General features: G+C 45.8%; 2 protein-coding genes across 7 annotated transcripts in view; one reads left to right on the top strand and one right to left on the bottom strand.

Annotated features, from left to right (window-relative positions):
• The window catches only part of LOC131230760 (transcription factor LRL2-like), a 29,202-nt gene extending 24,597 nt beyond the window's left edge, over positions 1-4,605 (bottom strand). Inside the window, exons 1-4 of one of the 6 annotated variants that reach the window (XM_058226723.1) lie at positions 4,355-4,605; positions 1,818-2,176; positions 1,093-1,248; positions 845-910 (exon numbers count right to left, since the gene is read on the bottom strand). In XM_058226723.1, the coding sequence (XP_058082706.1) occupies positions 845-910; positions 1,093-1,248; positions 1,818-2,144 (549 nt within the window). In that variant the 5' untranslated portion in view covers positions 2,145-2,176; positions 4,355-4,605. Of the gene's footprint in view, positions 1-844; positions 911-1,092; positions 1,249-1,601; positions 2,177-4,089; positions 4,267-4,354 lie in introns of those variants that run through there. The other 5 variants (XM_058226722.1, XM_058226718.1, XM_058226719.1 and 2 more) reach the window with 5 other exon arrangements.
• Positions 4,606-5,437: 832 nt separating this feature from the next.
• On the top strand, positions 5,438-7,331 carry LOC131230483 (uncharacterized). The gene is made up of 2 exons (XM_058226403.1): positions 5,438-5,545; positions 6,903-7,331. The coding sequence occupies exons 1-2, from the start codon at positions 5,438-5,440 to the stop codon at positions 7,329-7,331; spliced, it is 537 nt and encodes a 178-aa protein (XP_058082386.1).
• The last annotated feature ends 5,510 nt before the right edge of the window (positions 7,332-12,841 follow it).

Genomic DNA, 12,841 nt, shown 5'->3' with positions numbered 1-12,841 from the left:
CAAGTTGAAACAGTTCATAATTTCAGCCCAAATGAATTGAACGAACTGACAGTGAATTAACAGATGATTAACTGACTCTTCCGATCTCATACACCAAAGGCAGACGTTCGGATAGGAGATCCTTTTAATGTTGTAAAAGAGACGATCATGGGTTTTGGGAGAGATCTCTCACGATATTGTATGCGTATGTGGGATGATATCTTGTTATTTACCACCGGTTTTGCTTTCCTTTGTTGTTCTCTCTTTTGCTTTATACTTAATAAAATTAAAGTTACCATTAAAAAGTAAAGCTTTACAACACAATTTGAAGATATTTCTTACTAGTTTAAAACAAACCTCAACATTGAATTTTATTTTTATCTGATTTATGTTTCGTTTCCAAAGTGTTTCGAAAGTGTTTCAGATAAGTTTCCCGATCCATTTCACGACCTGTTTCTCATGTTTCTTTCCCTCACAATATGCTTATCGTTTCCTGTGTTTTATTGGCACTGCTTCATTTTCATGTTTGACTCAAATTGTTTCCCATTATGGTAACTATGGACTCACCAATTGAGCAGACCAGCCTGACTTTTGGGATGGCCCAGCTTGAATAATGACCTAGATCTCATTCATCCCACATTGGCACGTGTGGGAAGAATGGGATTCAAAATGCTGAACATGTAAGTAGCCATTTCATGCTCTTTTAAATGGTGGTGGGTTTTGGGTGCTTTGAGAGATTTTCTCAACCAAATTGAAGCAAGCATAAAATATATTATCTGTCCCACAGTTGCTTTGAACATGAACCAGCCTTCTAGTTGATCAGCAATACAATATCATGACATCAATTTTGGCACAGATGTATCACCTTTCCAGAATTTGGGACAAGTTCTTCCAGTTCTTTCACTCCTTTAGAAATCCTTGCTTTGCGGATCTGAATAAATATTTGCAATGGCTTTAAGCAAGAGTAAACTGATTTTGAAATAACCTTACAAAAAAGGGAGACATAAGTTCTGGCTTTGTCGAGAGACTACCAACACCACAGTGGCATCACTTTCAAACCATTATGCAGCACAAGAATTTCATTTACTAAGGTTTTAGAGCAAGCACTCTTACCTGATTACACATAGCATGTTGAGCAGTTGCTTCACATCTAGATAGTGCACCATGAAATTTTGAATCGAAAGCTGGTGTTGTAACAGTTGCAGCAGAATGAGACTGAGAAACAGTACAGTGTTCTCCATTTGACAGGTGCTTACATGAAGCGAGATTCTGTTGCATAAATTAACTAAAGACCTGTCATGATAAAAACATTATAAAAGACATAAAAAAGCCCCTTATAAATCATAGAGATAATGAAATCTTGTTGGGAAAGAACTTGCTTCTACATGGGAAAAATTCACAAGGAAATAGTTGAATGTAAAGAATATCAATAGACTTCAGCAAGGACCTGTTTCTCTCAACTGTAGATTTATTTATTTTTTTGGCTACCTTTGGCAGGTTGCCTCAAAAACTTGCCTGGATTTTGTACGGAATGGTGTAAGCAAGCTATATTTAATGCTTTCTTAATCAGATAGTTAAAGCTTGTTCTCTAGGAAGAATTTTTTCCAGAAAAGTTGCATTACCACTGGTATTTTTAGATCTACTCCACATAGCATGTCATTTTGTTCACGGCTCAAAACTCTTGAGGAACTTTCTGCAGCTTCACTTGTATTGAGATCAAGCATGTGCATTACATTGGAAGCACTCTTATCAGGAGACAACATAGCAGAGTTATACAGTTGTTTCAGCTCAGAATCAGTCTGAATTCCTGAACTCCCATATATTTCACCAGTTCCAACCTGAGAGATGCCTTTTCCAGTTTCTGTGCTAGCAAGCAGTAAACTAACACCCCCTTGCATGTGCCAAGCAGGAACAGCACACAGCATCCTTGGACTTGCAGAAAGCAAATTAACATGATTGTCAGAGACTTGATGCTGACAAATCCCAGTTGAGGAAAGCAAATGCATTGCAGAACTATCTCCGTTCCTCTCAGCTACCATGAGGATAGGGTGCATTGAAGCATCTCTCGGTAGTTCATGAAACGATGCTTCCTTGGCACTCAGACCCCCAGAAACTGATGGTATGGACTGCATAGAAGTCTCATGGTGACTTAATCCACTCATCATCCAAAGCACGTGCAGTTGACTGCTTTGAACTGCTAGAAAGAAAAAAAAAAATGAACATAGAGGCGTGTTGACGATAGACAAATCATTGGCTCCAATTGGAAGCCACTGAATAAAATATAGAAAACAGAGTTTATAATCACAATAAGGAAAAGACATAAAAAGAATGGATGAGTAAAGAAAGTAAACAGTTTTTATGCCACAAGGTAATAAACAATGAAGCATTAGAATTGAAACAATACAACCAATATACGAATATATCAGACTTTGTAATTCAAGATACGCATTCACCTTGCAGAAGAAACTCAAATGACATAGGAGTTGGTAATCAAAAAGTGCATAAGAGTACATAGCAGTGTTGTAGGATTGTGACAATCAGAATGCAAAGAAACTCAAACGAGCCATTTAGGGTTGCAACCGAAATTGGCCAGCCCTAACCTGACCAGGCCCAGGTGGGTTGTCTCCCAGTTCCAGTTGAGTCTATAGATGAGCAGGCAGGGCACAGACTGAGTTTGCAGGCCCTATCAAGCAAGGAAGGCAGGGTCCAAGCCTATGTCTGCCAAAAGGGCCAACAGGCCAGCTTTTTAAACATTGCTGGACCTAGGATTTGGTTGGCAGGCCAGGCAAGCCTGGTGCTGGATCCTTAGTAGGCCATCCTGGGCTTGAGCTTAGCTCAGTGCCAGGCCTTGACAAATCTCAGTCATCTCAGTCCTACCCAACCCAACCCAGTCACACAACAATAAAGCAAATTCTCTCGCAAGAACTCAGGTGCCAAACAGACCCATCCTTAATACTAGAAGACGAGAATTGAATAATCAAGCATCAGAGCTACACAACTTCATTTTTGCAAGTGTGAAGTTGTACATAGAATCATATTCATGCTCTAGCAACTCTCAAGCCTCAGAATGTGGAGAAACTGACTACCATGAAAAATAGATGACAAATACTCCAAAACTCATTTTAACAAGTCTAAAACCAAAAGAAACCTAAAGCCAAGAAAATGCAGAATCCCAATGACACAGATGGAAACTATTAAAATCACCTTCTACACCTTGTGCGTATCCACACTATAGGAATCTTGACCATTCATCCAATAGGCACACCATGGATGGACATAGCCCAAACAATGCATCACGCAAATGCACTGGCCAGATAAAAACCAATGATGTGCCTTCACCACACAAAGCCATCTGCAAAAGGAATCAGGGCCACTCTTCCAGTGGGCCCTACCATAAATGGGCCCAAGAATCACACCATTCGGATAAGGTGGCCACATAAAAATTTGTCAGTTGGATTTTCTCCACCATGCATGTGGCCACATGTACAGGGATCAAAACACCCCCAGTATGGATGGATCCCGGCCCAAAATCAAACCAATCAGATTATTATAAACATTCATCAGCAGCCAGAAAACTGACAGTTAAAGAGAGAGAGAGAAGAGAGAGAGAGAGAGAGAGAGAGAGAGAGAGAGAAACAGTCCACATTCAACTGGAAAAACTCCAGTGATCAGATGGATAAGATAGCACGATCAATGTAATCTCTGGGACACGACCTATCCACGTTTGGGCCTAGCAAGTGGACCATCCGGATAATTCCGCCACGGCTGATAGAGAAGACATCAAAGACCATCCAGTAAAACGTAAAACACGATTATCATCCAGCTTCATTTGCTAAGATTAAAGACCAAGAAGGCATAAAATCACAGTCTCAGTTCTAACTTTGGACCTCAAAAAAAATGCAAAATAACTTGCTAAACATTTCAAATGTAAGCAATGCTTTTTTCTGTTCAGCCAGTGACAGAAACGGAGGCCCCAACATTCAGTGATCCACGCCATTCATTTGGTGGATGCCATCATCAGAGGGTCGTGCCTCAGAAATCTCCCCCAGTGGATTTTTGGAATGCAAAAAAAAATAAAAAATAAAACGGTTCATTAGAAATTCACAAAACCTTGGAATCATTGAAATGCGGAACCCTGGACTTGTACGAGTCGAGGAGGAAATCAGAAGCAAATGTACGGACAGTGGTGATCAAAACCTCTGACCATGATTTCGCAACAGAGAGAACTGATCCAACAAAACCCTAGAATCGACAAGAAGGCAGAAAGGAATGCAAAAATAGATAATTGTTTTTACTTAATGCAATAAGAGATATCAGTCGGACGAAGAAAAAAAGCAGAGGAATCGCCATGAGAAGAGAGAGATTTTGGTCTTACATGAGGAAGAGCTGTCGAGACCGAGAAATTTCTAGGGTTTTCCTTTGAGAAGGAATCGAAGAGGGAGAAATGCAGGCACTTGTAGGTCTGCCGTCCCGGTCGTACATGTGCAGACCTGACCAGAGAACGGAGCGAAGCGCAGAAGCGCGGGAAGGAACGGAAAAGGCGAAAACACCCCCGTTATCTGTGAAAATGACGAAACTACCCTTTCCGGGGGAAATATGCGAGCCTCAAAGCGCATCTCTGCTCGAGCAATCTGGACCACTGTTCGGTTGATTGGGTAGGAAGCGGATTGGCTGCTGTACCACAGACTAGCGATATTGCTGATTTGTTCAGGTCAGCAAGTTCTGTGGGTCTCATAATGAGGTATATGTTATATCCCAACCGTCCATCCATCTGGGGAGCTCATCTTAAGGTTTAAGCTTAAAATTAAGATAGATATAAAGATCAAGTGGACCATACGTGGTGGGTGATTGAACGTCTACTATTGAAACCCTTTTGGGAGTCACGGATGTTTTGGATCAATATAATATATATATTTTTTATCTTCATCCATGTCCATGTAACTTTATAAACGGATGGGATGAAAAATAAATGTTATGATTAGCCTTAAAAATGTTTTAACAGTGAAAATCATTATCCCACTGCTATTCAAGGTGTGGCCCATTTGAGATTTGCATATGACTGATTTTTTTCTCTTGCTATAAAATGATCTCAGAGAGTGGATGAACAGCATGGATATAATAAATACATCATTTTGGGGCCATGAACCTTTGATCTCCTTTTAACCGTTCATATAACTCGAGCATACGTACTCGCACCAGCTAAATCGCTAGTATCTGGTATGCCAGCAAAGCAAAGCGACTTCCCATCGTGGGGGTGACAGCACAGCCACTGAACTATTTATTTGCCATCTAACCATTGCAGTTCAACTGCACAGGAGGCCACATGTTAACCAGTTGTAGACATTCAGTCAAACATGTGTTTAGAATAGTGCTATGTGTTATGGGAAGATGCGAGCCCCTAATAAACCCAAGGGTAAGCCTCAAACTATTTCAACCAAGTATATGAACAACCGAGGCAATGCTCGTCCGACCTGATGTAAGCGTCCCTGAAGAAGTCGTGCGCTATGAAGGTGCTCTTACTTCGAGGCTGAGAATCGGAGTGACTTCCACACTCCGATCAGAAGTGGTAAGCTACCTTCTGACGGAAGACGAACAATCCGACCACTGACATCAATTGCACGATGTCCGACCCGATAAAATAAATCCGGCACCTTGCCTTGGACCTTAAAGAAAAGGTTTCCAGAGCCCCGAGCCGAGGCAATATGTCAAGGCGGGCATTCCGTCTGCCAGATTCGGAAACTACCATAAGCAAACGTGGCCAATTGCTTCGCTCCCAGATACGCATTATCTACATGATGCGCTACACGATCCACGGATTGCATATAATATCCCCATGATCTCAGTATCCCGCTGATTGAGTAAATCGTGCCAACAATAGCGGACCCAGACCATTCAACAGTCAGGTATAAATATATTGAGACCCCACTACTACAGGTATGCAACATTCCAACATTCTCTACTACTCCCTACTTAGACCCAGGTTCCCTTGACTTGACTTAGGCATCGGAGGGTCCCCCGGCTTAGCCAGGGTCACCTTTGCCTGTTCTCATTGTGTAGGATCAAGACGTTGAAGTGGTCCACGATTCCGGAGACTGAGGGGAGTGCCGTCCATATTTTGACCTCAACATTTTTTGGCGCCATCTGTGGGAATCTAATACGAAAGGTTAGGTTTCTACTTTCAAATATAATGGCCAGAGGAAAGAAGAAAGCAGTGGCTGTGGAACCAGAGCAAAATTAGCCAACTCGCTCTTCGTCACTACTTCATGCCGAGTCAGCTCCGGGGCCTTCTCAGCGTTCTCGCAACCGGGCGAGTAAGTGTCGAGCCATGCAAAATGAGATTCAAGTCCTACACGATGAAGTAAACAGAATGAAGTAACGACAGGAACTACAGCCAATTCGCGAATATCCCGTTCCTGAGCCAGTCAGATTGTTCGTAGAGGCTCACTCTATGCCGAGGAGTATGAGGCCCAAGGCACTCAACACTCTCGGGCGCCACTTTCGGGTCAAAATCCTCCTCCGGTACAAGTTAGAGTCGTGACACGGAATACCGCCACTCGAGCTCCCACTAACAACTCGATCACCTTGGCCCTAGCACCTACGGACCTCCGCCATCAGCTAGAGCGGAGGAGGGAAAGGAGGACTCCATAAATAGAAGATGCCCCAAAGATTGTCGCTAAGAATAAAGATCCCTGGGAAGCGCGGTTTGCGGAACTCAACTACAAGTTTTTAACCCTGGAAAGGAAGCAGCAATTGTTGACAGTTCCCGCCATGATTTAGGCAATGATGGAAGAGACCGAACCTCCCTTCACCTCCACCATCATCGATGAAGTGATGCCGCAGAGGTTTCGAATACCTCTTGTCATCCAATATTCTGGGTCCGGTGACCCATCTGAGCATCGAGAGCCTATTGTTCGTGGATGCAGATCCAGACAGCAACGGATGCGATGATGTGTAGGGGATTTTCTATTACCCTTATAGGATCCGCTCGGAGTTGGTATCGTCAGCTCAAACCCAATTCCATCGGTTCCTTCGCAAAGTTAAGCCGACTATTCCTTACCCGGTTTATAAGTGGTAAGAGAAGTAAAAAACCCAACACTCACCTGCTCGCCATCAGACAAGGGCCAAAAGAGTCGCTAAAGGACTACATTGCTCGCTTTAACGAGGAAGCGTTACAGGTAGAAGATTACAATGACAAAATGGCACTTGCTGCGGTGTTCAATGTTCTGAAAGAAGGAAGGTTCACTTTCTCCATTAGGAAGAGCCCTCCAAAGACGTTATCGGACTTCGTCGTAAGAGCCCAAAAATCCGCTAATGTCGAGGAGTTTACTAATGCCACAAAAGTGTACAAGTAACTGACTCAACTGGTAAACGGAAGAGGCCTAGGAGTGAAGAGTCCCAGTCGACCGGCAAAGGGTCGGATGACCGCACCCCTCGCGATCATCGACCGAGCCGAAGACCGGAAGGGAAATTTCGTTCCTACACCCCCCTCAATACGTCCGCTGAACAGATCCTGTTAGACATCCGAGGAGAAAAACTTTTGAATTGGCTTGTTTGTATGAAGGCCGACCCGGAACATCGGGACAGACGAAAGTTCTGTCATTTTCACCGTAATCATGGCCACAATACGGACGATTGTACGGATCTCAAGGATGAAATCGAGTCCCTTCTCTGCAAGGGACACCTGCGTCGTTACACTAAAAAAGAGAGGGTCGTTCGAAAGGAAGAACGGGAGCAAGAGCGATCGAAGAAGCCCACGGAAGAGCCAGCTAAAATCCGCACCATTTTCGAGGGCTCGGACGGTGGAGGAGATTCCAACACGGCTCGGAAGACCTACTCTAGGAAGTCCGATCCAGAACACTACATCCATTTAATTGAGTGGCCTAATAAGGAGCTCCAGGTCAATCCTGCAGCCTAACCTTTACGGAAGATGATGCCCTAGTGGTCATGATGACTATATATAGCAAATCACAAGGTGTACCGCATCCTGGTCGACACCAGAAGTTCAGCCAATGTGATCTATTCCGAAGCTTTCAAAATAATGGGGGTTCCCCGGTCGCCCCTCCGACCTGTGAAAACCCCCCTGCACGGCTTTATTGGAGAGAGAGTGATCTCCAAAGGAGCCATTTCCCTCCCAGTAACTGCAGGAGAAGGACAACACTAAGTCACCCTTATGGTGAACTTTCTTGTTGTCAATGTACCATCGGTGCATAATGTCATCCTGGGCCGACCCTCCCTCAATGCAATGAGGGCAGTCATTTCTACTTATCACCTAATGTTGAAGTTTCCAGCTGAGGGCGGAATAGGCTACATCCGAGGCGATCAACGTGAGGCTCGAGGATGTTACGCGATAGCGGTCAAAAAGGGATCCGTCAAACAAGCAATTACTATCAACGTTCTAGAACTCCGAGGATGAGCTAGGAACTCGTCTATAGAAGATCTAGAGAAAGTGCCACTCGATGAAGTAGACCCGAGTAAGACCGTTCAGCTCGATACATCATTAAGCTCCGAGCAACGGTTCGAAATGTTAATGTTCCTGCAGCAACACAAGGACGTCTTCGCGTGGTCGCACGCAGATATGTCAGGGCTCTCCCTTGATGTTTTGGTCCATAGGTTAAACGTGGACTCAGATCATAAACCAGTGAAACAAAAGAGAAGACCATTCGACGCCGAGCGCTACGAGGCCATTGCCGAGGAGGTCTCCATCCTACTCGATGCCGGCTTTATAGAGGACATATATTACCCCGACTGGATTGCAAATGTAATGCTTGTCAGAAAATCCAACGGGAAGTGGCGGGTCTGTGTAGACTACTCGGACCTGAATAAGGCGTGCCCCAAGGATAGCTTCCCATTGCCTTGGATTGATCAACTGGTGGACAACACAGCTGGTCATGAGTTACTCTTCTTCCTGGATGCCTATTCTGGGTATAACCAGATTGCGATGCATCCCCCAGACAAGTAGAAGACTACCTTCGTCACGGACAAGGGACTCTACTGTTACCGGGTCATGTCATTTAGCCTGAAGAACGCTGGGGCGACATATCAGAGGATGGTAAATCAAATGTTTGCCAAACAGATCGGACACACCAGGGAAGTATATGTTGACGACATGCTGGTGAAAAGTATTAAGGCGTCTGATCACTTAACAAATCTCGGGGAGACATTTAGTGTCCTCCGAGAATACCAGATGAAGCTGAACCCTGCAAAGTGTGTTTTTGGGGTTGAATCGGGAAAGTTCCTTGGGTTCCAAGTCAGTCAGCAGGGCATCGAAGCCAACCCCGATAAGATTAAGGCGCTCCTTGACATGAGTTCACCTCGGACCATCAAGGAAATACAATGCCTCACGGGAAGAGTCACCGCACTCGGACGTTTCATATCCAGAGTGACAAACAAATGCCTCCCCTTCTTTCAACAATTAAAGGGTCATAAGAAGGCAGAGTTGACGTCAGAATGCGAGCAAGCCTTCCAGCAGCTAAAGCAGTACGTAGCTCACCCCCCTCCTATCCAAGCCTGAAGAAGGTGAGCCCCTGTACTTGTACCTCGTTGTCTCGGCCTCGGCTGTCAGCTCAACCCTGATCAGAGAAGTCGGAAACAAGCAATACCCCTTATATTACGTGAGCAAGGTGATGGACCTGCGAAAATAAGATATCCATCCCTGGAGAAACTAGCACCATGAGCGGACCGTGGCCATTCGCCTAGTGAGGGATCGACATCATCGGCCCTCTACCTACTAGGAAAGGGCAGGTCAAGTTCACCATCATCGCGGTCGACTACTTCACTAAGTGGGCTGAAGCCGAGCCTGTTGCAATGATCACCGAACAGAAAGTAATTGACTTTGTCTGGAAAAATATTATCTGCCAGTTCGGGATCCCGTGTATCATCATGTTAGACAATGGCCGACAATTCGATAACGACAAGTTCCGAAACATGTGTCAAGGGCTCGGCATCGCAAATGTATATTCTTCGCCTCAGCACCCACAGTCCAACAGACAGGTGAAAGCAGTTAACAAGGTCATTAAACACCATCTCAAAATAAAATTGGAGAAAGCAAAAGGTAACTGGGCTGAGGAGCTCCCATTCGTCCTCTGGGCTTACAGGACCACAATTCAGTCCTCTACTAGGGAAACCCCATTCTCGCTCTCCTACAGTTGGGAAGCAATGGTGTCGGTAGAAATCGGTCTCCCTACTACTCAGGTAAGAAATTACTAAGAGGACTAAAACTCCGAATAGATCGCAGTTAACCTGGATCTTCTTATGGAAGTCTGAGACATCTCGAGGCTCCGAGTCACCGCTCGGCATTAGCAGGTGGTGAGCTTTTACAATTCTAAAGTCAAGGTCAGGCGGTTCCGCCCAGGGGACTTAGTCCTCCCCCGGTCTTCCAAAACACTGTCGAGCCGGGGGCTGGAGCACTCGGGCCTAACTGGAAAGGACCATATCGAGTGGTCCGATCAACAAAGCCAGGCTCCTACCACTTAAAAGACCTTGAGGGCCGCCAACTCCCTCACCCTTAGAACGCCGAGCATCCGAAGATCTACTATCCCTAATGTATTGGCCTTTAAGGCCCCTAATAAGTATGCGCCTCCGAGCGACCAGCTTTTAAGGCCCCCAATAGTGTACACCTCCGAGCGACCAGCCTTTAAGGCTTTCAATAAAATTCACGATTCATCTTCTACACGTACGAAATTATCTATTAAGTAAAAGTCGCCTCTCATATTCAAAGGCGGACTGAACGGGCCGATCCCTTAAAGAAGGGGTCAAAACGTAATCCCATGAAAACTCGACATGGCATCCCCTCCAAGACAGGGGAAAAGCCAAAAGATGACTTGACTCTCTAGTAGGGTAATCGGCTCATCATTCGACTAACGCATAGAGCAGAGGTTTCTCGCCAATCGTGGGAAGAGCCGAACCCCCAGGGGTTCGGACTCAACAATAATCGAGCCAAGAAGGCTTAAAAAGGTCTACTAAAAATGCATTGGAGGGAGCTGACCCGTCCAAGGACAGGCTCGGCTCGGCCATACATGGAGATCAACCGACAGGACAATGATTCAGTTCGACAATCAACAGTCAGCATCAAACATCCAAAAATTAACCAATATGAGAAAAATCATCATCTAAGAGCCATTTCCAAAGGGTCAAAAAATATACCATCCATTCAAAAAATAATAATATTATCCGTTCAAAAAAGAAAAAAGAGGGCTACTGAGAATTATGCAGTTGAGGGCGCTTGGGAATCGGGGGCTTAGTCCGGGCGGGCGTCTTCGGCAGGCTCCTCTCCAGTGTCGTTAGGCAACAAGGGCTCAAGGTTAAGGTCTGGGTACAAATCTTGGACCACTTCAATACTAGCCACAGTTGTAAAAATTAGTGGCTTTGGTATCCCTTTCCTTCGAAGCCTTGAAGGCATTAATCATAGCCGCTACTGCTCCTGCCAGGGAAGCCTCGTCTTCGGCCCGTTGAGCCTCCATCGCTTGAGAGACAGCTCGGCTCCATTCTTCTGCCACCTCGGCCTTAGTCTGTTATAGGACTTCTCCCAACCGAATAATCTCCTTGGCCAACGAATTGGCATGAGCCCTAGCCCATGTCAGCTTGGCCTCCGCCGCCTCGCGTCGGACCTCGAGGTCGTCTGCAACCTTCTGCAGCTGGAGCTCTCTGGTATTCCCATCTTCAAACTGCCGATGCAGCTCACCCAACTCGAGATGAAATAGGGTAGCCTCATCCCTGTGAACCCCCACCTCGTTCCGGAGAGCTTCCACCACAGCATCCCTCCTCTTGAGCTCCCGTATTCTCTCTCGAGTCGAAAGGAGCTTCGGGATAGTCTAAACGGAGATAGAAAAATGAGCACGTGGATGAGGTAGAAAAGCAATGAGTATTATCGTATAAAAAATGGAAGCCAAGTCGTTTAGGAAGGAGCTGTCGACTTGGTGAGAAGTTTGGCTATCTCCTCTTCTGGGGCATGTTTGGCGGCCCAAGACGTCAAGCAAGACAAGTGGTAGCCCGGCTGGAACCTCCCGCCGCTCATCCCCACCTGGGCCAAGCCCACTGCCTCCTCAGCCTGGTCTGACTGCCTATTGAGGTTTGAGCCTTGTCCCCGAACTCATTTCCAGCTTCGGGGGGAGAGAGCATATCATCAGCCATGCTTGTACGAGAAATAACGGATTAATAACCTAGCAAATAAAGTTGATCTCACCAAAGGTAATAAGATGACAACTTACTGAAGGATGTGGGGAGAGGTTGAGACTTGCAAAGCCCGGACCAGTGAAGGTTGGCCGCAGTGATCAGGTCTGTTCAGGAACGAAGTTCCCCCGATCATGCCCTAGCCTTGGCGATGCGGTTCTTTTGGGCCGAGTCAAGGAGTGGTGTGCCTCTCGGAAAATCTACAAGGATAAAGAAAGGTCTATTCTGACTGAAGCAGAAGGAGATCTAAAAAAAACGAAAGGAAAGAGAATCAAAGTCCGACCTGGTTTCAGAATCGGGTGGGGACCCGAGTCGACAGAGTCCCCAGCTCCGCCGCTGGCGCCTTCCACTTGCCCGCAGCCCATAACCACTTATTCTTCCAATCCTTCTTGAAAGACGGAAGGTTCATCACCAGCCCCGACCCTTTGCTGCCTCGGGTCGCGAAGTAGTACCATGGTTCTTAACTGTCGTGCTTAACCAGGTATAGGCTCATCAGCTCCTTCGGGGTCAGCTCCAGATTCCCGACTAGGCGCCAGGTGATGAAGGCAGAGATTAATAGCCTCCAAGCATTGGGGGTGAATTACCCCGGAGCAAGTCCGAGGTAAGCTGTTATAGCTTGGAAGAAAGGATGTAGAGGGAGCCGGAGCCCACATTGCAGCACACAGAGGAAGATTACAACTTCCCCCTTAGCAAG

The sequence above is a fragment of the Magnolia sinica genome, chromosome 17, assembly GCF_029962835.1.
Source record: "Magnolia sinica isolate HGM2019 chromosome 17, MsV1, whole genome shotgun sequence".
NCBI lineage: Eukaryota > Viridiplantae > Streptophyta > Magnoliopsida > Magnoliales > Magnoliaceae > Magnolia > Magnolia sinica.
Note: the sequence above shows the minus strand (reverse complement) of the source record. Positions and strands in the feature narration are given on the sequence as shown.

Excerpts from the sequence above, each read along its gene's own strand:
- LOC131230483 (XM_058226403.1), top strand. The coding sequence starts at position 5,438 with ATGCTCGTCCGACCTGATGTAAGCGTCCCTGAAGAAGTCGTGCGCTAT. Across the intron at positions 5,546-6,902 it reads CCACACTCCGATCAGAAGTG|ATCCAGACAGCAACGGATGC; the intron begins GTAAGCTACCTT and ends TCGTGGATGCAG.